Raw genomic sequence first — 25,206 nt, forward strand, 5'->3', positions numbered from 1 at the left:
ATTTGACTCTGGGTTTGTCAGTCATTCCTTTTATGCTCACCTGGGTCGTTAGGTCAGGGGTGTTGCTATATAAGCTCCCTGGACCTTCAGTTCAATGCCTGGCAACGTTGATATCAGAGCTAATCTGTAGTGCTCTTGTCTACTGATCCTGGTTCCTGCTTGATTAAGCTAAGTCTGCTTTTTTGCTTTTTGCAATTCGTTTTTGTTTGCATTTTTTGTCCAGCTTGTATATTATCTGTATCCTGACCTTGCTGGAAGCTCTAGGGCGGCTGGTGTTCTCCCCCCGGGCCGTTAGACGGTTCGGGGGTTCTTGAATCTCCAGCGTGGATTTTTGATAGGGTTTTTGTTGACCATATAAGTTATCTTACTATATTCTGCTATTAGTAAGTGGGCCTCTCTGTGCTAAACCTAGTTCATCTCTGTGTTTGTCATTTCCTCTTACCTCACCGTTATTATTTGTGGGGGGCTTGTATCCTACTTTTGGGGTCCTTTCTCTGGAGGCAAGAGAGGTCTTTGTTTTCCTCTTCTAGGGGTAGTTAGCTCTCCGGCTGGCGCGAGACATCTAGCGACCAACGTAGGCATGTTCCCCGGCTACTTCTAGGGTTGGCGTTAGGAGTAGATATATGGTCAACCCAGTTACCACTGCCCTATGAGCTGGATTTTTGTACTTTGCAGACTTGCTGATATCTCTGAGACCCTCGCCATTGGGGTCATAACACAGGGGCTCTCCACATGCGACATGGTGCTCCTTCCCTTCTGAGCCTTGCTGTGCGCCCAAACAGTGGTTTACCCCCACATGTGAGGTATCGTGTACCCAGGAGAAATTGCCAAACAAATTTTAGGATCCATGTTATCCTGTTGCCCATATGAAAATGAAAAAACTGAGGCTAAAAGAATTGTTTTGTGAAAAAAAGTACTTTTTCATTTTTACAGATCAATTTGTGAAGCATCTGGGGGTTCAAAGTGCTCACTATGCATCTAGATAAGTTCCTTGCGGGGTCCAGTTTCCAAAACGGGGTCACTTGTGGGGAGGTCCAATCTTTAGGCACACAGGGGGTTTCCAAACGCGACATGGTGTCCGCTAAAGATTGGAGTAAATTTTTCATTCAAAAAGTCAAATGGCGCTCCTTCCCTTCCAAGCCCTGTCATGCGCCCAAACAGTAGTTTCCCCCCACATATGGGGTTTCAGCGTACTGAGGACAAATTGGACAACAACTTTCAGGGTCCAGTTTCTCTTTTTACCCTTGGGAAAATAAAAAAAATTGTTGCTAAAAGATCATTTTTGTGACAAAAAAAGTTAAAAGTTCATTTTTTCCTTCCATGTTGCTTCTGCTGCTGTGAAACACCTGAACGGTTAATAAACTTTTTGAATGTGGTTTTGAGCACCTTTAGGGGTGCAGTTTTTAGAAGGGTGTCACTTTTGGGTATTTTGAGCCATATAGACCCCTCAAACTGACTTCAAATGTGAAGTGGTCTCTAAAAAAATGGTTTTGTAAATTTTGTTGTAAAAATGAGAAATCGCTGGTCAAATTTTAACCCTTATAACTTTCTATAAAAAAAAAAATTTGTTTCAAAAATTGTGCTGATGTAAAGTAGACATGTGGGTAATGTTATTTATTAACTATTTTGTGTCACATAACTCTCTGGTTTAACAGAATAAAAATTCAAAATTGGAAAATTGCCAAATTTTTGCCAAAATTTCCATTTTTTTCCACAAACAAACGCAAAAATTATCAACCTAAATTTACCACTAATGTGAAGCTCAATATGTCACGAAAAAAACAATCTCAGAATCATTAGGATCAGTTGAAGCGTTCCTGAGTTATTACCTCATAAAGGGACACTGGTCAGAATTGTAAAAAATGGTCAGGTCCTTAAGGTCAAAATAGGCTGGGTCATGAAGGGGTTAAAGTTTTACTCTGAATTATTCTAATAATATCTTCTTTCTTGTCAGGTACATACAAGTAAATGTTCATGGGTCAGAACATTACAGAAAATTTCGGGAGGACCTGCCGCCATTCCAAAAAAACAGGCCCAGAGATTTTGTTAAACACATTCTGAGGAGGTGGACAAGCGACCTAACTGAAGAAAATGTCACTTCATTAAATAAGAAGACTGGCAAATTTGATTTCGAAAGTGAATCTCTTTTGGAAAAAAGCATACAGTGATCTTAGGGGGTGAAGCTCCCTTGGAAAAAATTGGAAAAAATATCTATGGCCATGCAAACACGTGTGTGATTTTGCGTTTATTACTGTGGGAAAAGAAGAACCCACTATACACTGAAAATGCATCACTTGTCTTAGACTAGGACTGCTTTTTTTCACATAGTAAACTTCAAAACACAGAATACGATGACATTGACCACAAATGCCTGTTTGGGTCAATCCAAAAAACCACATCCCTTACCCCTTCGCCAAAGAACTAAAAAAAAACACAAAATTAAAATCTGTCCAAACCTTTAGAGAGGTTATAGACCATATACATTTAATTGAGCAACATGACCAACTTACAGAATTAATTGAGAATGGTGAAGAGATTCAGTCGCCAAAAAAAACAGAATAGAGATGAAGAAAATATGGAGAACCCAAGCTACCAGGGTCAAAGAGATTTGGACAGCAAGCCGAGGCCCAAAAATGTGTCATTTTGGATAATACAACTGCATCCGATCCAAAATTTATGGAAATATAAACCGTGTATAAATCTGGGGATTATACTGTCCCACCAAGACAGACGTGAGGTCTGTGATTGCAGTTGGTTGCATGATAACTTGATTAAAGTATGCCAGTACTTAATATCAAAACCGCATCCAACTATTGGTGGTTTCTTAGACACATTGATCCTATCACACAGCAGCAGCGTAGATGTTCCCGTAGTGGAGCACATGCTTCATATTCATCACTTAGGTGCACACCGGATTGTATCTGAAGCGTGTGGGACCAAAGTTACAATCTATGACTCGCTTCCATTTTGAGGAATTGCAGAGATTCTTCGCAAACAAATAGTAAAACTGTGTGGTCATAAGGTTTTGACAGTTATGTTTGTGCACAAAAATAGGACGGTCCAAGTGATTGTGGTCTTTTTGGAATAGCAAATTGTTTGGCTTTAGCCAATAACATTGACCCCACGAAAATGTTTCTCATTCAAAACAAAATGAGAGAGCGTTTGGTGGAGTGCTTGGATCGGCAAAATCTACAACTCTGCCTCGGAAAACAAGTCACAAGTAAAAAAAAAAATGTCTCGCATTGTACTGCATCTGTCACATGTTTACTTCAGAGGGGGTGATACAGTGTGACAACTGCAAAATGTGGCTTCACTTTTCATATGCAGGAATATCAGCAAAGGAGAAACGAGCTGCTACCAAATTGTTTTTTTTTTTTAATGTAAAACGTAAAAATTAGTTTCATTTTGTATTAGTGTCATTTGTCAGACTACAGTATTTCACATGGTCAAGTTTAATGTAAAGTTTTAAAGTAACTACTTTTTATAATTGTATTATTGAACCAAGTTATTTAAATAAATATTTGAACCTTAAATTAAGTTATTTAATAAATATATATACAGTATATCATTCATGTTCACATCTGCTTGGGTATCCCAGCTTTCTTAGGCTATATTAACACATACGCTTTTTCCAAATTTTTGTGAACAGACAAAGCTAGTAATGTAAAAAACAGGATTTAATGAAAATAGAAGCAGTTGTAGATAGTAACTTACAGCTGATGTTCTTTCTAATGGGAGTCATTCGCTTTTCCATCTGGCCCAGACCGACATGATGTTTTCCAGTCACGACTCATCTGCAGAGATTACAACAAAGACACATTTGACTCCTCACATTTCAGGCCCCATCCCCATCTATTCCCAAACTGCACAAATGTCTCATCCTGCTGATACCCCAATACTGAGACGCTGCTGCCGTATGTGATCCTACTACTGCACCTGATACCCCAATACTGAGCCGCTGCTGCCGTATGTGTCCCTATTACTGCACCTGATACCCCAATACTGAGCCACTGCTGCCGTATGTGACCCTATTACTGCACCTGATACCCCAATACTGAGCCGCTGCTGCCGTATGTGTCCCTATTACTGCACCTGATACCCCAATACTGAGCCGCTGCTGCCGTATGTGTCCCTATTACTGCACCTGATACCCCAATACTGAGCCGCTGCTGCCGTATGTGTCCCTATTACTGCACCTGATACCCCAATACTGAGCCGCTGCTGCCATATGTGACCCAATTACTGCACCTGAAACCCCAATACTGAGCCGCTGCTGCCGTATGTGTCCCTATTACTGCCCCTGATACCCCAATACTGAGCCGCTGCTGCCGTATGTGTCCCTATTACTGCCCCTGATACCCCAATACTGAGCCAGTGCTGTCGTATGTGTCCCTATTACTGCCCCTGATACCCCAATACTGAGCCACTGCTGCCATATGTGACCCTATTACTGCCCCTGATATCCCAATACTGAGCCGCTGCTGCCATATTTGTCCCTATTACTGCACCTGATACCCCAATACTGAGCCGCTGCTGCCATATGTGACCCTATTACTGCACCTGATACCCCAATACTGAGCCTCTGCTGCCATATGTGTCCTTATTACTGCACCTGATACCTCAATACTGAGCCGCTGCTGCCGTATGTGACCCTTTTACTGCACCTGATACCCCAATACTGAGCCGCTGCTGCCGTATGTGTCCCTATTACTGCACCTGATACCCCGATACTGAGCCACTGCTGCCGTATGTGTCCCTATTACTGCACCTGATACCCCAATACTGAGCCACTGCTGCCGTATGTGTCCCTATTACTGCACCTAATACCCCAATACTGAGCCGCTGCTGCCGTATGTGTCCCTATTACTGCCCCTGATACCCCAATACTGAGCCGCTGCTGCCGTATGTGTCCCTATTACTGCACCTGGTACCCTAATACTGAGCCGCTGCTGCTGTATGTTGCCTCATCACTGCACCTGCTGTATGGCACAAAAACAGTGCTCCGCTTACTGCCCCACATAATAATACGCACCACTGTATCCCCCACATAATAATGGTGATCACTGCCAGTTACAAAGTAAATGCCTCCTGTGTGCTCTCTAGATGGTAAAATTGACCTATAGAATATATTAATGCCCTGTGCAAATGCCCTAGAAAGAATGCCCACATTTTGCCCTCTAGAAATTAAAGTATTTTCACAGTCACAATACCCTGACTGACTCTATAAAAGTAATGCTTCTTAAGTACCCACTTAAAAGTGTTCAACTTTACTTTTTAATTTTATTTTACTATTTTCCTCAGAAATAACTGGCAGGATATTAGGATTCAGAAAGAACCTGAGATTGGACCTTCTAGGTCATGGCTCTAGAGCCCCCGAGGGCGAGTGGACCATATGGAACCACCCCCTATACAGGGAGCGTTAGGAACAGGCCCTAGGGGGATGGAGACACAACTGCTAGAGCCAAAGGGGTGACTACAAGGAGGAGAGAAAAAGAGACCGAGGACTGAAGGTAACGGACAGAAGCTGGGAGAACTGGAAGACAAGACTTGATGCCTGACTGGTACAGTTGAGACACAGTAGTGGCACCGCAGAAACACAGGACAGGCACAGCAGAGACACAGGACTGGTGCGGCTGAGACACAGGAGTGGCACCGCAGAAACACAGGACAGGCACAGCAGAGACACAGGACTGGTGCGGCTGAGACACCAGGCAAGCACGACAGAGACACAGGACTGGTATGACAGAGACTCTGGGCAGGCACGGCAGAGACACAAAGGGGCCTGAGGATAAAGAAGGCGCTTAGCAAGAAATGCAACGAATTCCCTAAGAAGCACAGGCGTCTTACCTAGGAAGACGCCGGGAAGAAATACCCGATGGGCACCGCCATATTGGGGAGGAGCCACCAGGTCGCGACCTCCCAGGGAACCCAGCGGCAGAGGAGGCACGACTGCGCATGTGCGAGGTGACGACGCGCCGAGATCCGGAGGAGCACGAGGGCCTGAGTCGGGAGCGCACAGAGGGATAGAAGAAGGCAGGTAAGTATCCGAGGCCTTGACACAGGAAATTGCTAACTGCCTGTCTGTTCTATTCAGCACCTGTTCAGAGAGATCACTGACTGCTCCTACTGGTGATAATGCAGACTGGGGCCCATCCAGTGCGCCCCCTGCTGTTCTGTAGGACTAAAGCCACCTTGGGCCTACAGAATGGAGAGAAGTATTGGAGGGATACCATGTCTCCCTCCTCTACCGCAGCGCTTCACTGTATATATTTAAGAATGGTGGAAGCTGCGAGTGGGCCGACCGAATGAGGGGAAAGCACCCCTTCTGCCACTCTGGTAATGATGCTAATGCTGTGATGATGTTACTTTGGGGTGTAAGACCTACTGACGAGCTAACTTTAGATGTTCGAGCTTTTGATACCTACTGTATGTTCTATACTACAGAGGAGTAAAATGAATTGAAAGAAAAATAACAAGAAAAACAAAGGATATCTTGGGGATTAGGGGTAATGGACTGAGAGATGATCATGGTAAGCATGAACAGAACATGATCGTCAGAATGATGAGTGGGTTGAGGAGCTGGCACAAAACCAAGAGACGACACTTGAAAATGGGAAAGAAGCAAATCTACTAAAGGTGGAAAGCTAAAGATTGAAAATAAATAAATGTAACGTTTCTGCTAGGCGACTTGTAAGAACTGTCCCAGTGGTCAGGTCAGTAATGTGATGGACAGGAGAACTGATTCTTAGCTGACATCCTTAGATATTAATTTGATTACCCGGACTGGAACAACAGTACTGATTAGTGTTCAATGGGCTCCTCAACTTAGTATGGAATGAACACCCTATTACACTGAACAAAATACTTTCCCAGCTGTGGTCAGACATATATGACTTATGTCATGATTATGGCTGCATGTACATCGGGGTTCAAACCATTATAATGTTTGTGGATAGATGAATCTGATAAAATCACCACTACAGCAAAGATTGTAAGAGTGAGCTGAAAAAAAAATATATATATACAGTATATACAAAGAATACCTTTAATGTAAAGGTGTTGACACAGTTTACACATGTGTAAGACAAAAAAATAAGACCTTATTAACACTCCATGGATCCAGAATTGTGTCTTCATCAAGACATCGAGACATGTTGTTTGGCTGCAGGTTTAAAAACAGTTAAACAGCGGCATAAGGCACTGACCTCAGCAACTCATTCCAGCAACATCAGATGAACCACTGAGATCTATGATTGGCTGCAGCGCTGCTGAAGTGACGTCACAGCTTAAGCCAAACAACAGAGAACCGGACAGCAGAGGAGACATAGCGCTCAAACTGGTGGAGAATGAAAAAGATCAGATGGTTGTCTTACACATCACTAAGGCTATGTGCAAAAAAATAATTGACTTTCAACACTTTCAAACCTAGTCCTACAGAGAATATTCCTATACAGCAGCCAAGATCCAAGTTGGCAGAAGGACCTGGTCCTTTAGCCTGCTAGATCTAGTATTAAAACACTTACATGGACCTGGTCCTTTAGCCAACCAGGATTTAGCTTTCTCACAGAGAGCAGGCTAAATCCAAGTCGGCAGAAGGACCAGGTCCATTTGGCCAATAATTATAGTATTGACCCCTTCACAACGCATGATGCAGTTACATCATATATCATAAAAATATAACAAAAAAAATATCGCTTTTGCTCCATTAAAAAAAAAATACACAAATTTGGAATTGACGTGATCAGAAAGGTCTGACCAATCAAAATCTAAAATAATCTGATCGGTAAACGGCATAACGAGAAAAAAACTAGAAATGCCATAATTACTTTTTTTTGGTCACCACAACATTGCAATAAAATGAAATAAGAGGTGATCAAAACATGGTATCCGCGCCAAAATGGTATCAATAAGAACGTCCCGCCAAAATAACAAAAAAATCCCAATGGCGATGTGGATGGAAAAATAAAAAAAGTTATGGGAAGGAAAAAATTTAAAAAAAAAAAAATCGCCCGAGGGTTAAAACACTCCTAGGTGCATGCATGGAAAAAAAATCTGTGGTTGTGTGATCTACAAAAATGATCACCAGTAAATAAAACGGGACGAGGATGAGATTGGCGCAGAATATTGTACACACTGGGATTAAGGGGAAAATTCGTGTGTATAATTGTCACATATAAATAAATGTGTAATCAGATGTCATATCTAGTCTGCAGCTCAATATTACTGCAAAAAATCACATGACAGGATTCATATCTATCTATATACAATAAGGGTCCTTCTATCTGCTGGGATTTAGCATTCTTATATAGAGCAGGCGAAATCCAAGTCACTAAAGGACCAGGTCCCTCTGCCGACTGGGAAATAGCCGACTGTGTGAGAAAGCTAAATCCCAGTGCACAGAAGGACCTGGGCCTTTAGCCGACTTGGGTTTCGCCACACACGGCTCCGCTCCGTACACCTCGTACACACGGCTCTGCGACATCCACACTGTAAACCCCTCCTGACCCCACACATAAACTTCCCCTCGTCCAGCACCATGACAACCAGCACAGCAGAGTCCTGCATACACTGAGGCCCCTGATCATGTGACCCCTGACTCCTCCCCTCCTGTGACCTCATCACAGGTCCTGTGTGCACAGAGCAGCCATATATGTGAAGTGCGGCTCTGCAGGTGGAGGGTCCACACCAGAACTGTAGCAGGTAAAGACCCCAATATCCACAGGTGTCCCTTCTAATTGGGGGGAAACTATCCCCTCTAATAATCCTCTGACAGTTCTGACAAACACGGAAAAGTGCCCCTTTATGGAGGTGACAGAAAGTCTGTTTAGTCACTTTAGCTCCATAGTATCAGCTCTAATCCAATGGGGAGAGAGCGATTTACCCTGAAGAGTCACAGATTGTGGGGTTGTTATAAAATGTTATATTTAGGGGGTTTGTGTTGTCTCCTTATAAGAATCACAATGGTTTTGTTCCTTTTCCGCTGATAGATACAAACGACCCAACTATGAAAGGCTACGTTCACATTTGCGTTGTGCGCCGCAGCGTCGGCGCCGCAGCGCACAACGCAAACAAAAACGCGGCAAAACGCACGCTAAAACGCTGCGTTTTGCGCCGCATGCGTCGTTTTTGCCCGCAAGTTGGACGCAAAAAAAATGCAACTTGAAGCGTTTCTTGCGTCCAACGCTTGCGGCCATGCGGCGCCAAACGCAGCACAACGCATGTCCATGCGCCCCCATGTTAAGTATAGGGGCGCATGACGCATGCGGCGCCGCTGCGGCGCCCGACGCTGCGGCGCTGACCGCAAATGTGAACGTAGCCAAAGACGGGAACCAAGGAAGCATGTATTACTCTCATAGTACGGGGCCTCCACACAGTATAATGTTCCCCCAGTGCCGCCATCCCAAATCTTTTTGGGAGTGTTTTTCATGTAATATTTGGAAGCCTACAAGAAAATGCTAAAAATAAACCTGATAATATCCAGAGGAAAAAAAAATGTGTTTGTGGAAACAAAAAACCTTTTATAAAAGCCTCAAACTTCTGTGTGTGAATCAGACCTGAGATCTAATGTGATAGAACATTACAGTGCGGGGAAGACGGGAAACCTTCATATAGAGGCCGGTGGGGATGGAGTCAGTGACGGACTCTGGACAAATATGTTTCTAGAGCCGTAGTAGAAGATGAAGATGTCGTCCTCATCATGAAGTAGTTATTTCTCCTGTCCCGTGTAATGAATATCTCCTGCAGTATTGCTAATGCCGATTCCAGGGTCGGTAAGGCTGGTTTCACATTTGCGTATTTTGCCGCTGCGTTTTAGCGCAAAAAAACGCATGCATTTTTTTCCTATAACATTAAAAATGTATGCGTTTTGCCGCGTTTGACGACGCATGCGTCTTTTCTATGCTTGCGTTTTGTTGCACAAATGCAACATGTAGTAATTTCTAGAGGCGTTTTTTTTGCCGCAAAAAAAGCATGCGTTTTTTTGTCGCAAAAAAACGTATTGCTGTCTATGTAAACGCATGCGTTTTTAAGCACATGCGTTTGGTTGCGTTTTAAACTCATGCGTTTCAATAGAAAAAAACAAGAATACACACTGATAAGCCACCCCCCACCATCAAGGTGATAGAGGGATCCAAACCCTACCCCTAACCCTAACCCTAGGGATCCTAACCCTAACCCTAACCCCAACCCTAGCTATTTCTATTTATAGTGGGTTTTCTAGATGATTTTGATGATTGGCAGCTGTCACACACTTCTCAGCATGCGTTTCAAAAACGCAAACGCAGGAAAAAACGCATGTAAACGCGTCAAAACGCCACTTTTTTTACCGCATGAGAAAACGCATGCGTCTAAAAAACGCAGCATTTGCACTCGTTTACATGCGTTTTTTTCACCACCTGCGTTTGCGTTTTAAACTCTGCGTTTTTAAACGCAAATGTGAAACTAGCCTAAACGAGACGAGAATTAGAGTTATGGAAAATGAGTGTATGAGGAACATATTCAGCTGCTATATAGGTTTTATTACTAGATGTAAAGAAGAAAACTAAATACTGTAAAATAATAAATCTCCTCATATGTTTCCCTTATTATCTCCATTAATTGTATTATTACACAGGATTTTTATGATGTTACATCGGCTCATCTTCTCATTCAGGTCTCTACAATATCGGATCCTCTCAGTGAAGATCTTCTATATAAGAGAATTTTTCTGATTTACCCATCAAGGATGAATATGGACAGAGACAAGATGGTGGAGAGGATATTAGACCTCACCCTAGAGATCCTCTTCCGGCTTACTGGAGAGGTGAGAGATTCTGATGACGTCACATTACATCATTCTTATCTATGGGAATAACAGATGGACAGAACTGGAGAGGTGAGGACTCTGGAAATGTCTGTAGTGAGATTTATTAATGTGTCTCTCCATAACCAGGATTACACAGTATTGAAGAAGACCTCTAGTGAGTGCTGTCAGGACCCTGTGTCTGAGGGATGGGGAAGACCCCTGAGCCCAGTCACAGGGTCTCCACCTCACCCCCTGATACATGAAGACATCAATGTCCAGAAGATCCTAGAACTCACCTACAAGATGATTGAGCTGCTGACTGGAGAGGTGACACTGCTGGGAATGCTGGGACATTATACAGTAATGCTATGAAGGGATCGGGGGGATGACGGTATCATTGTATGTGTCAGGTTCCTATAAGGTGTCAGGATGTCGCTGTCTATTTCTCCATGGAGGAGTGGGAGTATTTAGAAGGGCACAAAGATCTGTACAAGGACGTCATGATGGAGGTTCCCCAGCCCCTCACATCACCAGGTAATAGACAGGACTAAATACACACGGCCTATAATTATCTGTATGTAAAGAATAAATTCAGTCCCTGTATGTGTTACCCCCAGATCTATCCATTATGAGGACAACACCAGAGAGATGTCCCCGTCCTCTTCTTCCACAGGACTGTAAACAAGAAGATCCCACTGTTCCTCAGGATCATCAGGTAGATGGAGAGAAGGTGTCATGAGATCTCCCCTATGATGTGTACACGACTGTGAAGGTCTTGTGCTCAGTCTTGTTTTATCCCCCAGTATTATATGTTTTATACTTGTGTAATGAGATCGGTGGAGATGGCAGGATTAGAGCTGATCATAGATGTGACTTCTCCATCTGTCTGTGACTTACAATATTTGTTTCAGGGTGAAGATCTGACCCATATTAATACTACAGAGACATATGTGAGGGGTGATGAGCGGTGTAAAGAGGAGATTCCTACATATGACTACCCAGGTTAGTAGTAACCACTAAATGCAGAGAAGTCACAGATTCTTCTCAGTCATCGGCTGTGGCTACTTTATCGGTGGTGTAGTCCTGCCGTTTCACAATTTTGTAGCTAGACCACAACATTCTCCCCCACCCAAAACTGTTCAAATTACTTTGGGTATTGAAAACCCTTTTCTATACAGTTTATAACATGAAAGGTTCGCCTAGCTAAATTAGAAGATGCTGACGTTACCTGCCCAGATCTGTAAACTGCAAAGCCAAGTTACAGTGTACGTAGAATGTGCTGACAAGTTAGAAAATCACTTGAAGAAAAATATTATGATTGGCCTCTAAGAAAAAGCGGAGGGTAATGATGATTTTGGCTTCCTAGAACCCTGTTACCTTATTGAATGAATCTACCTTCTCTCTAAAAAAGCATTACACCTGTGTCATGATAACGTAGCGTTCAAAATAATACACATCAAAAATAGGACTTTGAAGCGAATAGCCATAAAATTAAAATATTTTATTTTCTCAAAATATTAAAAACAATTAGTAAAGTAGAAAATATGAATGATATAAAAATGGTGATGAGACTGTACAAAAAGAACCACCAAAGAAAGGTTGTTTGTTGTGTTGCCATGATGTTAAATATAAATAGAGTTACCAATAAAAAACATCAGTATTGTAATATTTTAAATGGCAAATAAGTATCACATTAGGGGCTTATTATATTAAAAGGAGAAAGGGTTAAGAGAGCCAAAAAAAATGCTTCTCAAACAGGTATATTAATTAAGCCCAAAGATCAAAAAGATGGTTGTCAGATATACCCGATGGCTTCCAAGCTGTGTGTATCTATAAGTGAATGATCCACTACAATAATTAAAAGGACTGGAAAATGAAAAAATCCTTTCAAAAGATTTAGAAGTGTGAGCCTTATTTATCAGAATGGCTGCTAAGAAAGTAAGACCAAGTGGCCCAATAGTTATATAGTAGCTTAGATAGTGTAGCAGTTCAAATTGAAAGTTAGATTAGGCATATGAGGAAGACATGTTGGGACATCACCTTAAGCAGTGGCGGCACCCCGACGCGCGTTTCGCATGTAGCTTTATCTGAGGGGAAATGCGTGTTCACTACGATATCCTGGTCGCTTAAATAATGCTGGTATAATGCTGGTTTAATAATTGATGGCAGTGGTTTAGTGACGGCACTTCCGTTGGCGACGCTACATGACGCAGCCACTGCTCGGCATCATGTGACACCTGACCATTCCCCCGCCCGTTGCGTCAGAGCGGGGGGTGGACCAGGCGCCAGCTAGTGGATGCCGATGAGGTGATTGAGCTATGCTGATGATAGTGGGACATATGTCTTAACGAGGAGTGGGACATATGTCTTAACGAGGAAAAGGAACTGTGATGTGAATGGAGAGGGGGAAAAGGAAGGAAGGAGGGAAAGGAGGGGAAAGGAAAAGAAAAAAAGGTGTGTGAGGGGTCAGAACGGCTCATTCTAATAATAGGGTGAAGGTTATTAAAAGTGCTAATAAAAAGGAAATTTAAGTTCCAGACAAAAAAATCAATTGGGTTTGTTATATTAAAAGATTAGTGGGTGAAATGTATTATTTAAAAATTGTAAAAGAATAATGATATATAAATATAGTTATGTATAGTATCACAAAAAAATAGTAATATATATATAATTACGTGTTAAACACACATTAGTCAACATTCAATAAAGGTGTAGGGGTGTTGGTTTGTTGTTATAAGTGCAAATTTGCTAGTGCAAAAAGGCATTTTTAGTAAAGTGAAGAAGTGCTGTCATATTCATGAAGAACAATTAGATTGTTACACAGATAAATTGTATGAATAAGATAAACGAAAGAAGGCACATAGATGTAAATAACAAAACTGCAAACAAATGAACTAATAAATACAGGAAAGAAAAAATATTCCTTATTCAAGTACAATTAGTGATGTTAAAGTCCAGCTTGTTTTGAAAATATAAATAATACAGGGTCCAGCTTATCTTGAAATAGTTTTAGTGGCAGTTTCCATATTGTTATTCTTAGCATATTCTAGATAACCGTAGCTCAATATAGTTGAAGAAGTTAGTGGCACCACCAGAAGTCACGGAGGGAGATGGAAAAAACGTGGCCAAATGACCAGTGTTTAGCGAAGTCATCAAATAAGCATCATACTGTATATACTAAAATGAATAAAAGGGACATATGTTAAAAAATCAGCAAAGAGAGAAAGTGATAAAAGCATACTAAAACAATATATATATTTTCTTTAAAAAAAAGGGGCAAAACTAAGGACTTCATTAAGGCCGGACAGTTGGACTGAGCCCACCCTAAAGATCCACTGGGCTTCTAGTTGGGCTAATCTTTTTCTCCAATTCCTTCCCCGGGTGTCAATGTACACTTTGTCAATGCCGATCACTGATAATAATTTTGCATCGCAGTTATGATATTTTTTGAAATGCCTTGGTATAGGCTTTAGAAGTGTCATATCATCTATGTCGAGTGCATTTAAAATATCCCGGTAGTGTTCTCTTGTTCTAACTTTAAGCGGTCTGGATGTAAGTCCCACATATAATTTGGGACATGTGCAAGCTGCAAGATAGACTACCCCCATGGTGTTACATGTAATGTGCTGTGTGATGGTGAAAGTTTTCTTCCTGTCACTGGATTTAAAATTGGTTGCACATAGCATATTGGGGCAGGCGATATAGTCACCGCAAGGGTAGAAACCCCATTTCGGGCCCTTTGAAGTAAAACTTTTTTCTAAATGTGCACCCTGATAGTAGCTGTGGACAAGTTGGTCTTTTAGATTAGGAGATCGGCGGAAGGTGATTGAAGGTTGATGCGGTAAATGTTTAATAAGAGTACGATCAGTTGCAAGAATGGGCCAAAATTTCTTCAGAGCATCTCTCATTTCAGACCATTTACTGTTGTATGTAGAGATGAATCTCACAGTAGATCCGGTGGTGGTTTTTTTATGTGACTGCAGAAGATCGGTGCGTTTGGCTTTTTCAGCCTTTTTAAGGCCTCTCTTGATACTTCTCTTCGAATCTGGTCGAGGTTCTTCGAATCTGGTCGAGAGGAAGCTTGCCTGCTTTTGAAAAGTTTGTTAATTTGAACAAATTCGTTTGGCCCTCAGAAATTGTCCTGTTGGAATACCGTTTATGAAGGGTTTGGGATGTGATGATGTGGCGTGAAGTAGAGAATTGATGGCTGTTTCTTTGCAGAAGATGTCAGTTTCTAAAGTTCCTCCCTTTCCTCCTGAAATTTGAATGTCTAAGAAGTCAATGGTGGTCTTGCTATATTTGCAGGATAGTTTGATGTTTAGAGCATTATCTTTCAAAATTCTGACAAAATCAAGGAGGTTCTGCTCCGAACCCTGCCAAATAATCAGAATATCATCTATGTAACGGGTCCAGAGCAGGACCCCCTCAATATGCACCACTGGTTTGGCAAAAAAGAGGTTTCTTTCCCACATACCTAAAAATAGGTTTGCGTAGGAAGATGCAAAAGCCGCACCCATCGCGGTGCCCTGCTTTTGCAAATAAATGGTTTCTTTAAAGATGAAGAACTTATGTTCCAACGCGAAGGTGAGTAGAGTGAGAAGAAAATCAATGAATTCTGGTTCATATTTAGTCATAGTCAAAAAGGTTTTAGCCGCCTGAATGCCATCTTGGTGTTGAATGGATGTGTATAGCGATTCAACATCCATGGATACAAGCCACATATCATCATCCCGAGGTATCCCCTCAATTTTTCTTAGAACATCGCTCATATCTTTGACATATGAGGGTAAATCAGATGCTAGAGGTTTTAGATGAAGCGCCATCACTAAACCGCTGCCATCAATGATTAAACCAGCATTATTTAAGTGACCAGTATATCGTAGTGAACACGCATTTCGCCTCAGATAAAGCTACATGCGAAACGCGCGTCGGGGTGCTGCCACCGCATAAGTTAATGTCCCGACATGTCTTCCTCATATGCCTAATCTAGCTTTCAATTTGAACTGCTGCACTATCTAAGCTACTATATAACTATTGGGCCACTTGGTATTATTTTCTTAACAGCCATTCTGATAAATAAGGCTCACACTTTTAAATCTTTTGAAAGGCTTTTTTCAATTTCCAGTCCTTTTTATTATTGTAGTGGATCATTCACTTATAGATACACACAGTTTGGAAGACATCGGGTATACACCACCTTTTTGATCTTTGGGCTTAATTAATATACCTGTTTGAGAAGCATTTTTTTTGGCTCTCTTAACCCTTTCTCCTTTTAATATAATAAGCCCCTAATGTGATACTTATTTGCCATTTAAAATATTACAATACTGATGTTTTTTTTATTGGTAACTCTATTTATATTTCACATCATGGCAACCCATTACCTTTCTTTGGTGGTTCTTTTTGTATAGTCTCATCCCCATTTTTATATTATTCATATTTTCTACTTTACTAATTGTTTTTAATATTTTGATCAAATAAAATCTTGTTATTTTATGGCTATTCGCTTCAATGTCCTATTTTTGATGTGTTTACTGATTTTGGAAGCTTTGCCATCAATCTAGGCAGTTTTTCTGTTCTTTGATGTATCGTTCAAAATAATAGCAGTGCGTTCAAACACACGAGTTAAGCACAAAATCTTTATATTAGTTTTTATTTCCAGCATTGGGAACACTGCACACTGGTTTCCAATTTAGAATATGAAGAGAAATGTAGATAAATTTTAACTACTGTATATACTCGAGTATAAGCCGAGATTTTCAGCCCACTTTTTAGGCTGAAATTGCCACTCTCAGTTTATACTCGAGTCATTCCTAGGGGTACACAGGGGATGGGGAGCGGAGCTGTGTAATAATACTTACCTGCTCCTGGCGCGGTCCCTGCACATCCCTGGTTCCCCGGCGCTGACAGCTTCTTCCTGTAGTGAGCGGTCACACATGCAGGGACCAAGCCTATAGCATGTGAGTATGACGGGGGCAATGAGCGATATTCAGCTGCTCCCCGTTCCATCGTTGGCGCCGCTGCCACTTCCGCATCCTGTGCAGTGACTCTCCGGTCAGAGGGCGCGATGATGCGATTAGTGCGCGCCGCCCTCTGCCTGAATGTCAGTGCGGAGGACGCAGAAGACACAACGGTGGAACGGGGAGCAGGTGAATATAGCAAGTGTCGGGGGCCTGAGAGGTGAGTATGTCATTTTAAATTTTTTTAATCACAGCAACAGCATATGGGGTAAATGTCTGTATGGAGCATCTTATGGGGCCATGTGCAGCATTATATGGGGGCAATTATCTGTACGGAGCATCTTATGGTGCCATGTGCAGCATTATATGGGGCAATCATCTGTATGGAGCATCTTATGGGGCCATGTGCAGCAGTATATGGGGCAAGCATCTGTATGGAGCATCTTATGGGGCCATGTGCAGCATTATATGGGGGCATTTATCTGTACGGAGCATCTTATGGTGCCATGTGCAGCATTATATGGGGCAATCATCTGTATGGAGCATCTTATGGGGCCATGTGCAGCATTATATGGGGCAATTATCTGTATGGAGCATTTTATGGGGCCATGTGCATTATATGGGGTAATTATCTGTATGGAGCATTTTATGGGGCCATGTGCATTATATGGGGCAATTATCTGTATGGAGCATCTTATGGGGCCATGTGCAGCATTATATGGGGCAATTATCTGTATGGAGCATTTTATGGGGCCATGTGCATTATATGGGGTAATTATCTGTATGGAGCATTTTATGGGGCCATGTGCATTATATGGGGCAATTATCTGTATGGAGCATCTTATGGGGCCATGTGCAGCATTATATGGGGCAATCATCTGTATGGAGCATCTTATGGGGCCATGTGCAGCATTATATGGGGCAATTATCTGTATGGAGCATCTTATGGGGCCATGTGCAGCATTATATGGGGTAATTATCTGTATGGAGCATTTTATGGGGCCATGTGCATTATATGGGGCAATTATCTGTATGGAGCATTTTATGGGGCCATGTGCATTATATGGGGCAAATATCTGTATGGAGCATCTTATGGGGCCATGTGCAGCATTATATGGGGCAAGTATCTGTATGGAGCATCTTATGGGGCCATGTGCAGCATTATATGGGGCAATTATCTGTATGGAGCATCTTATGGGGCCATAATCACCATTTGTGCAGTATTATATGGGGCAAATGTCTGTATGGAGCATCTTATGGGGCCATAATCACCATTTGTGCAGTATTATATGGGGCATATTTTAATATGGAGCATCTTATGGAGCCCATCATAAACTGTATGGAGCATTATATGGGGCGTATTTTGTATGGAGCATCTTATGGGGCCCATCATGAACTTTATGGAGCATTATATGGGGCTCCTGATTCAATATGGATATTCAAAAACACTTAACCTACTGATGTCTCAATTAATTTTACTTTTATTGGTATCTATTTTTATTTTTTAAATTTACCAATAGCTGCTGCATTTTCCTCCCTAGGCTTATACTCGCGTCATTAAGTTTTCCCAGTTTTTTGTGGCAAAATTAGGGGGGTCGGCTTATACTCGGGTCGGCTTATACTCGAGTATATACGGTACTTTACTGAAAATAACAACAATGAAGATTGTGCTGTTCTAATAAACAGCAGTGTCTGTATTTGTCTTCACAATCTCATATGTACTATTTTTATGATGATTTATCATTCCTATGAATCATTAACCTAATATTTAGTTGTTACCCACCGTTCTTTAGAACTTCACATCTATGTTGCATAGAGTCGACCAAATTCTGGCATCTGTCACCTGTTTTTCCAGGCCAGGATGCTTGGACTACATCCCGCAATTTTTTTTGGGGGGGCGTTTGATGGCTTTGCCTCAGAAACAGTATTTTTAATGTCACCCCACAACTGTTCTAATGAATTAGTGGCCGGAAATTGGGTTGGCTACTCCATATCCTCAATTGTCCACAAAATGTTTCTCCATTTCTCTTTTGGCCAGTTGATGTGTTCTTTGGCAAATTGTGTCCGTTTTATTACAGTTCTTTGCGGGGAATTCTTGCTAAGAGATTAGCTTGACACAGGTGCCTTTTAACTGTCACAGTACTCACAGATAACTTGAGACTGTCTTTGATCACAGGCTAAGCCTTTTCCATTCTGGCTATTCGTCCATCCATCTGAATGGTAGTCTGCCATTTTCTTCCATGTCTATCTGGTTTGACTTTCCATTTTAAAGCATTGGAGATCATTTTGAATGAGTAGACTATCATTGTCTGCACTTTTTTTTTCATGTGCAACATGTCCTGGCTTCACCCTTAAATAAGTGCCACCTGATTCACACCTGTCTCTTCACGGAATGATTGACGTCACTAATTGAACTCCACACTGCTATTATTGTAACACCCCCCTTTGAAATAATTATTCTAATACACAGACTCAATAACCTGCAGATTGTGAATGCGGAGTCTGGTAGTTTTCTTAAAATCTACTGCACCAACTGGTAAATTGTTTTACATGTGTCATAATATAATTTACTGTATATACTCGAGTATAAGCCGACCCGAGTATAAGCCGACCCCCCCCCCCCTAATTTTGCAACAAAAAACTGGGAAAACTTATTGACTCGAGTATAAGCCTAGGGTGGGAAATGCAGCAACTACCGGTAAATGTCAAAAATAAAAATAGATACCAATAAAAGTAAAATTAATTGAGACAGCAGTATGTTAAGTGTTTTTGAATATCCATATTGAATCAGGAGCCCCATATAATGCTCCATACAGTTCATTATGGCCCCATAAGAAGCCCCATATAATGCTCCATGCAGTTCATTATGGCCCCATAGATGCCCCATATAATGCTCCATGCAGTTCTTTATGGCCCCATAGATGCACCATGTAGTTCATTATGGCCCATAGATGCCCCATATACAGTGGGGCAAAAAAGTATTTAGTCAGTCAGCAACAGTGCAAGTTCCACCACTTAAAAAGATGAGAGGCGTCTGTAATTTACATCATAGGTAGACCTCAACTATGGGAGACAAACTGAGGAAAAAAAAAAATACAGAAAATCACATTGTCTGTTTTTTAATCATTTTATTTGCAAATTCTGGTGGAAAATAAGTATTTGGTCAGAAACAAACAATCAAGATTTCTGGCTCTCACAGACCTGTAACTTCTTCTTTAAGAGTCTCCTCTTTCCTCTCCTCATTACCTGTAGTAATGGCACCTGTTTAAACTTGTTATCAGTATAAAAAGACACCTGTGCACACCCTCAAACAGTCTGACTCCAAACTCCACTATGGTGAAGACCAAAGAGCTGTCAAAGGACACCAGAAACAAAATTGTAGCCCTGCACCAGGCTGGGAAGACTGAATCTGCAATAGCCAACCAGCTTGGAGTGAAGAAATCAACAGTGGGAGCAATAATTAGAAAATGGAAGACATTCAAGACCACTGATAATCTCCCTCGATCTGGGGCTCCACGCAAAATCCCACCCCGTGGGGTCAGAATGATCACAAGAATGGTGAGCAAAAATCCCAGAACCACGCGGGGGGACCTAGTGAATGAACTGCAGAGAGCTGGGACCAATGTAACAAGGCCTACCATAAGTAACACACTACGCCACCATGGACTCAGATCCTGCAGTGCCAGACGTGTCCCACTGCTTAAGCCAGTACATGTCCGGGCCCGTCTGAAGTTTGCTAGAGAGCATTTGGATGATCCAGAGGAGTTTTGGGAGAATGTCCTATGGTCTGATGAAACCAAACTGGAACTGTTTGGTAGAAACACAACTTGTCGTGTTTGGAGGAAAAAGAATACTGAGTTGCATCCATCAAACACCATACCTACTGTAAAGCATGGTGGTGGAAACATCATGCTTTGGGGCTGTTTTATCTTCAAAGGGGCCAGGACGACTGATCCGGGTACATGAAAGAATGAATGGGGCCATGTATCGTGAGATTTTGAGTGCAAACCTTCTTCCATCAGCAAGGGCATTGAAGATGAAACGTGGCTGGGTCTTTCAACATGACAATGATCCAAAGCACACCGCCAGGGCAACAAAGGAGTGGCTTCGTAAGAAGCATTTCAAGGTCCTGGAGTGGCCTAGCCAGTCTCCAGATCTCAACCCTATAGAAAACCTTTGGAGGGAGTTGAAAGTCCGTGTTGCCAAGCGAAAAGCCAAAAACATCACTGCTCTAGAGGAGATCTGCATGGAGGAATGGGCCAACATACCAACAACAGTGTGTGGCAACCTTGTGAAGACTTACAGAAAACGTTTGACCTCTGTCATTGCCAACAAAGGATGTATTACAAAGTATTGAGATGAAATTTTGTTTCTGACCAAATACTTATTTTCCACCAGAATATGCAAATAAAATGATAAAAAACAGACAATGTGATTTTCTGTATTTTTTTTCTCAGTTTGTCTCCCATAGTTGAGGTCTACCTATGATGTAAATTACAGACGCCTCTCATCTTTTTAAGTGGTGGAACTTGCACTATTGCTGACTGACTAAATACTTTTTTGCCCCACTGTAATGCTCCATGCAGTTATGGCCCCATAGATGCCCCATATAATGCTCCATGCAGTTCTTTATGGCCCCATAGATGCTCCATATAATGCTCCATGCAGTTCTTTATGGCCCCATAGATGCTCCATATAATGCTCCATGCAGTTCTTTATGGCCCCATAGATGCTCCATATAATGCTCCATGCAGTTATGGCCCCATAGATGCCCCATATAATGCTCCATGCAGTTCTTTATGGCCCCATAGATGCTCCATATAGCATTGTGCCACATGTAATGCTGCTGCACTAAAAAAAAAAAAAATTACATACTCCCCTCTCGTCACTGCCCGCTGTTCCTCAGCGTCCCGTCTCTCCGCACTGACTGTTCAGGCAGAGGGTGGCGCGCACACTAATACGTCATCGCGCCCTCTGACCTGAACAGTCACTGAAGAGGATGCGGAAGACGAGGCGGCGGTGGAACGCGGAAAGGTGAATATGACATACTCACACGCTCCTGGCGCGGTCCCTGCATGTCCCGGGAGCGGCAACTTCTTCCTGTAGTGAGTGGTCACTGGTACCGCTCATTACAGTAATGAATATGCGGCTCCAAACCTATGGGAGTGGAGTCCATATTCATAACTTTAATGAGCGGTACCACGTGACTGCTGAAGAGGTGAGGAAGCTGCCGCGCCGAACACCGTGGGACATGCGGGGACCGCATCAGGAGCGCCGGGAGCAGGTGAGTATTTGACAAGCGTCGCTCCCCCCTCACCCGCCGACCCCCCCTCCGACCATGACTCGAGTATAAGCCAAGAGGGGCACGTTCAGCCCATTTTTTTGGGCTGAAAATCTCGGCTTATACTCGAGTATATACGGTATACCAAAGACAGGGATTAATCTGGTTAGTCATACTGGACTTCTATTATTTTGAACGCTACTGTATATCTGTAAGCTGTGCGTGGCTGATGGCTGTAATAAACATTTATTCACGCCTGCAGGAGATGTGTTGGCATCGCTCGAGCCCTGGTTTCATGTAATCGCTCCACGTCATAAATTACATTGTTTTCAATCCTAAGGAATTCAGATTACTGCACAATCTCTCCTGAAATGGGGGCGCTAATGCTTTCTCTACTCTTCTGGTCAGGACTCATGGTAGTTCCAATAGTCCACCATAAATAAGTGCAACTTCAGTTTAGTGTTGGAGCTCTTCCTTCATGCAAGTTGTTTGGGGAAGTTTTTCATTTTGTATGATTTGTTGTGGAATTCTGTTTGAATGTGCAGTCAGTCTTTTGACATTTGTATACTTAGGCTTTCTGAGCGCTCCATCCCTCAGCCTAAGGCGTTTTTAATTACAGCAGGATCCTACCTTTCCATATAAATGTAGGCTTTAGCCTAAGAGAGGATTCACACGCAGGTTTCCAGCAATGAGAATCGCCGTATCGTGGATGTTGGGTACACATAAATTGAACAATTTATGAGCTCAGTTTTCTCAATTTTTCTAATTTTCTAGAGCAGTAATGCAATTCAGTTTTCATATTTCATGTTTCCATGCTATAGTACTACAGAGTGCTACGCTATTTGTTGGCTATGTATGGAGATGGCTACTTTTAGTAAGCACCTGTTCACACCTGTTTTCTGTGTGGATGTGTCAGTCAGTTTTTTTGATTATTGTCATTTTTACAAACAGTTTAAGTAGAAATGTTCAAAAATATAAATTTAAATGATATTTTTTAAAAAATAATTTGTTTTATTCTTAGAAGATGACTGTACCAGGAGATCAGAGGGACAGCTGACATCTTCGGTTTTTAAATCAGATGATCTTGAAATCCCACAGGATACAATTGAAGTGAATGCCATTAATCCAGATATACCATCATTCCTTCATAGCATAGATAAATCATCTGATTCCTTGAAACAGGTCCTGTCTTCTGATTCATTCCTGTCTTCTGATTCATTACCAACTACTGAGGAAAATCAAAGTCACAAAATAAGCATGAAAAAACTAACTGCTCCTAAAGCAAAGAAGCCATTTTTATATTCAGAAAATGGAAATAGTTTTCCACTTGGAAAGTTTTTTGTTAAATATCAAAAAATGCACACAGCGGAGAATAGATTTTCTTGTTACAAGTGTGGGAAGTGTTTTAACCAAAAATCATATTTTGTTAAGCACCAGAAAATTCACACAGGGGAGAAGCCTTTTTCATGTTCAGAATGTGGGAAATGTTTTAACCGAAAACAGCATCTTGATATCCACCAGAGAACCCACACAGGGGAGAAGCCATTTTCATGTTCAGAATGTGGGAAATGTTTTAACCGAAAACAGCATCTTGATATCCACCAGAGAACTCACACAGGGAAGAAGCCATTTTCATGTTCAGAATGTGGGAAATGTTTTACAAATAAATCAACTCTTGTTACACATCAGAGAATTCACACTGGGGAGAAGCCCTTTTCATGTTTAGAATGTGGGAAATGTTTTACACAGAAATCAAGTCTTACCAGCCATCAGAGAATTCACACTGGGGAGAAGCCATTTTCATGTTCAGAATGTGGGAAATGTTTTATAGATAAATCCTCTCTTGTTATACATCAGAGAACTCACACTGGGGAGAAGCCATTTTCATGTTCAGAATGTGGGAAATGTTTTATAGATAAATCCTCTCTTGTTATACATCAGAGAATTCACACTGGTGAGAAGCCATTTTCATGTTCAGAATGTGGGAAATGTTTTAACCAGAAAGGGCATCTTAATATACATCAGAGAACCCACATGGGGACAAACCTTTTTCCTGTTCAGAATGTGGAAAATGTTTTATGAAGAAATCATCTCTTCTTACTTTTTTATATTCATAATGTGGAAAATGTATTATGTGGAAATTAACTCTTAATAAACATCAAAGAAGTCACACAGCTGAGAAGCCTTTTTCATGTTCAGAATGTTGGAAATGTTTTAACTGAAAATTGTATCTTCTTAAACAGGTTGTCCGTTACTAGGAGAATGCTTTATTGTTCCCCATGTATGGCCTTGTTAAAACAAAAACACTCATACATTGCTCCCGTGCTGGTCCCATTGAAGCTGTGTTGGGACTCTCGTTCCCAGAGTTGACATGAGGTTGTTACATCACCCAATCCTTGCGCCCAATCGGTGCCGACTTCACTGTCCCCTCCTTCGGACGTATTGAACATCAACAGGAAGCCAGGGCGGTGTCTGCCATTTGATTTCCTTATGATGTTAGATTTGTGTGAAGGTGGGGACAGTGTCATTAGCGCTGATTGGGTGCAAGGCTCACATGTCGTAAGAACCTTGCGTGAACCCCAAGCATGCATGTGCTAACAGCGCCGGTATAAGAGGTTTGCATAATTGTTTTTATTTCAACAGACGTGAAGAATGAGAAGGGGTTGTCCAAGTAGTGGGAAAACCCTTTAAACATCAAAAATAGCACAAAGAGAGAAGCCAGTATCATACCAGTGTGAAAAATCAATTAATGGAAAATCATATTTTGTTGACCATCAAAAATAACTCAGATGGGGAGCACCTATATACAGTGGGGAAAATAAGTATTTGATACACTGCCAATTTTGCAAGTTTTCCCACCTACAAAGAATGGAGAGGTCTGTAATTTTTATCGTAGGTACACTTCGACTGTAATACAGAACTAAAAAATAAAAAAACTGAAAATCACATTGTATGCTTTCTAAATAATGTAATTTCATTTTATTGCATGAAATAATGAAATAAGTATTTGATTACCTACCAACCAGCAAGAATTCTGGCTCTTGCAGACCTGTTAGTTTTTCTTTAAGAAGCTCTTCTACTCTGTACTCATTACCTGTAATCATAGAATGGTAGAGTTTGAAGGGACCTCCTGGGTCATCTGGTCCAACCCCCTGCTCATCAGCTAGATGAAATTAAATCTT

At 41.7% G+C, this 25,206-nt stretch overlaps 2 protein-coding genes across 2 annotated transcripts in view; one reads left to right on the forward strand and one right to left on the reverse strand.

The window, feature by feature from the left end:
• The window catches only part of LOC143767648 (uncharacterized), a 140,553-nt gene that overhangs the window by 71,854 nt on the left and 43,493 nt on the right, over nt 1–25,206 (reverse strand). The window lies entirely within an intron of this gene.
• LOC143767689 (uncharacterized) lies at nt 8,650–24,946 on the forward strand. The gene is made up of 7 exons (XM_077256174.1): nt 8,650–8,700; nt 10,652–10,801; nt 10,931–11,110; nt 11,194–11,317; nt 11,401–11,498; nt 11,695–11,785; nt 23,046–24,946. The coding sequence occupies exons 2-7, from the start codon at nt 10,724–10,726 to the stop codon at nt 24,104–24,106; spliced, it is 1,632 nt and encodes a 543-aa protein (XP_077112289.1). The 5' UTR covers nt 8,650–8,700; nt 10,652–10,723; the 3' UTR covers nt 24,107–24,946.

Source organism: Ranitomeya variabilis, chromosome 4 (assembly GCF_051348905.1).
Source record: "Ranitomeya variabilis isolate aRanVar5 chromosome 4, aRanVar5.hap1, whole genome shotgun sequence".
Taxonomy (NCBI): domain Eukaryota; kingdom Metazoa; phylum Chordata; class Amphibia; order Anura; family Dendrobatidae; genus Ranitomeya; species Ranitomeya variabilis.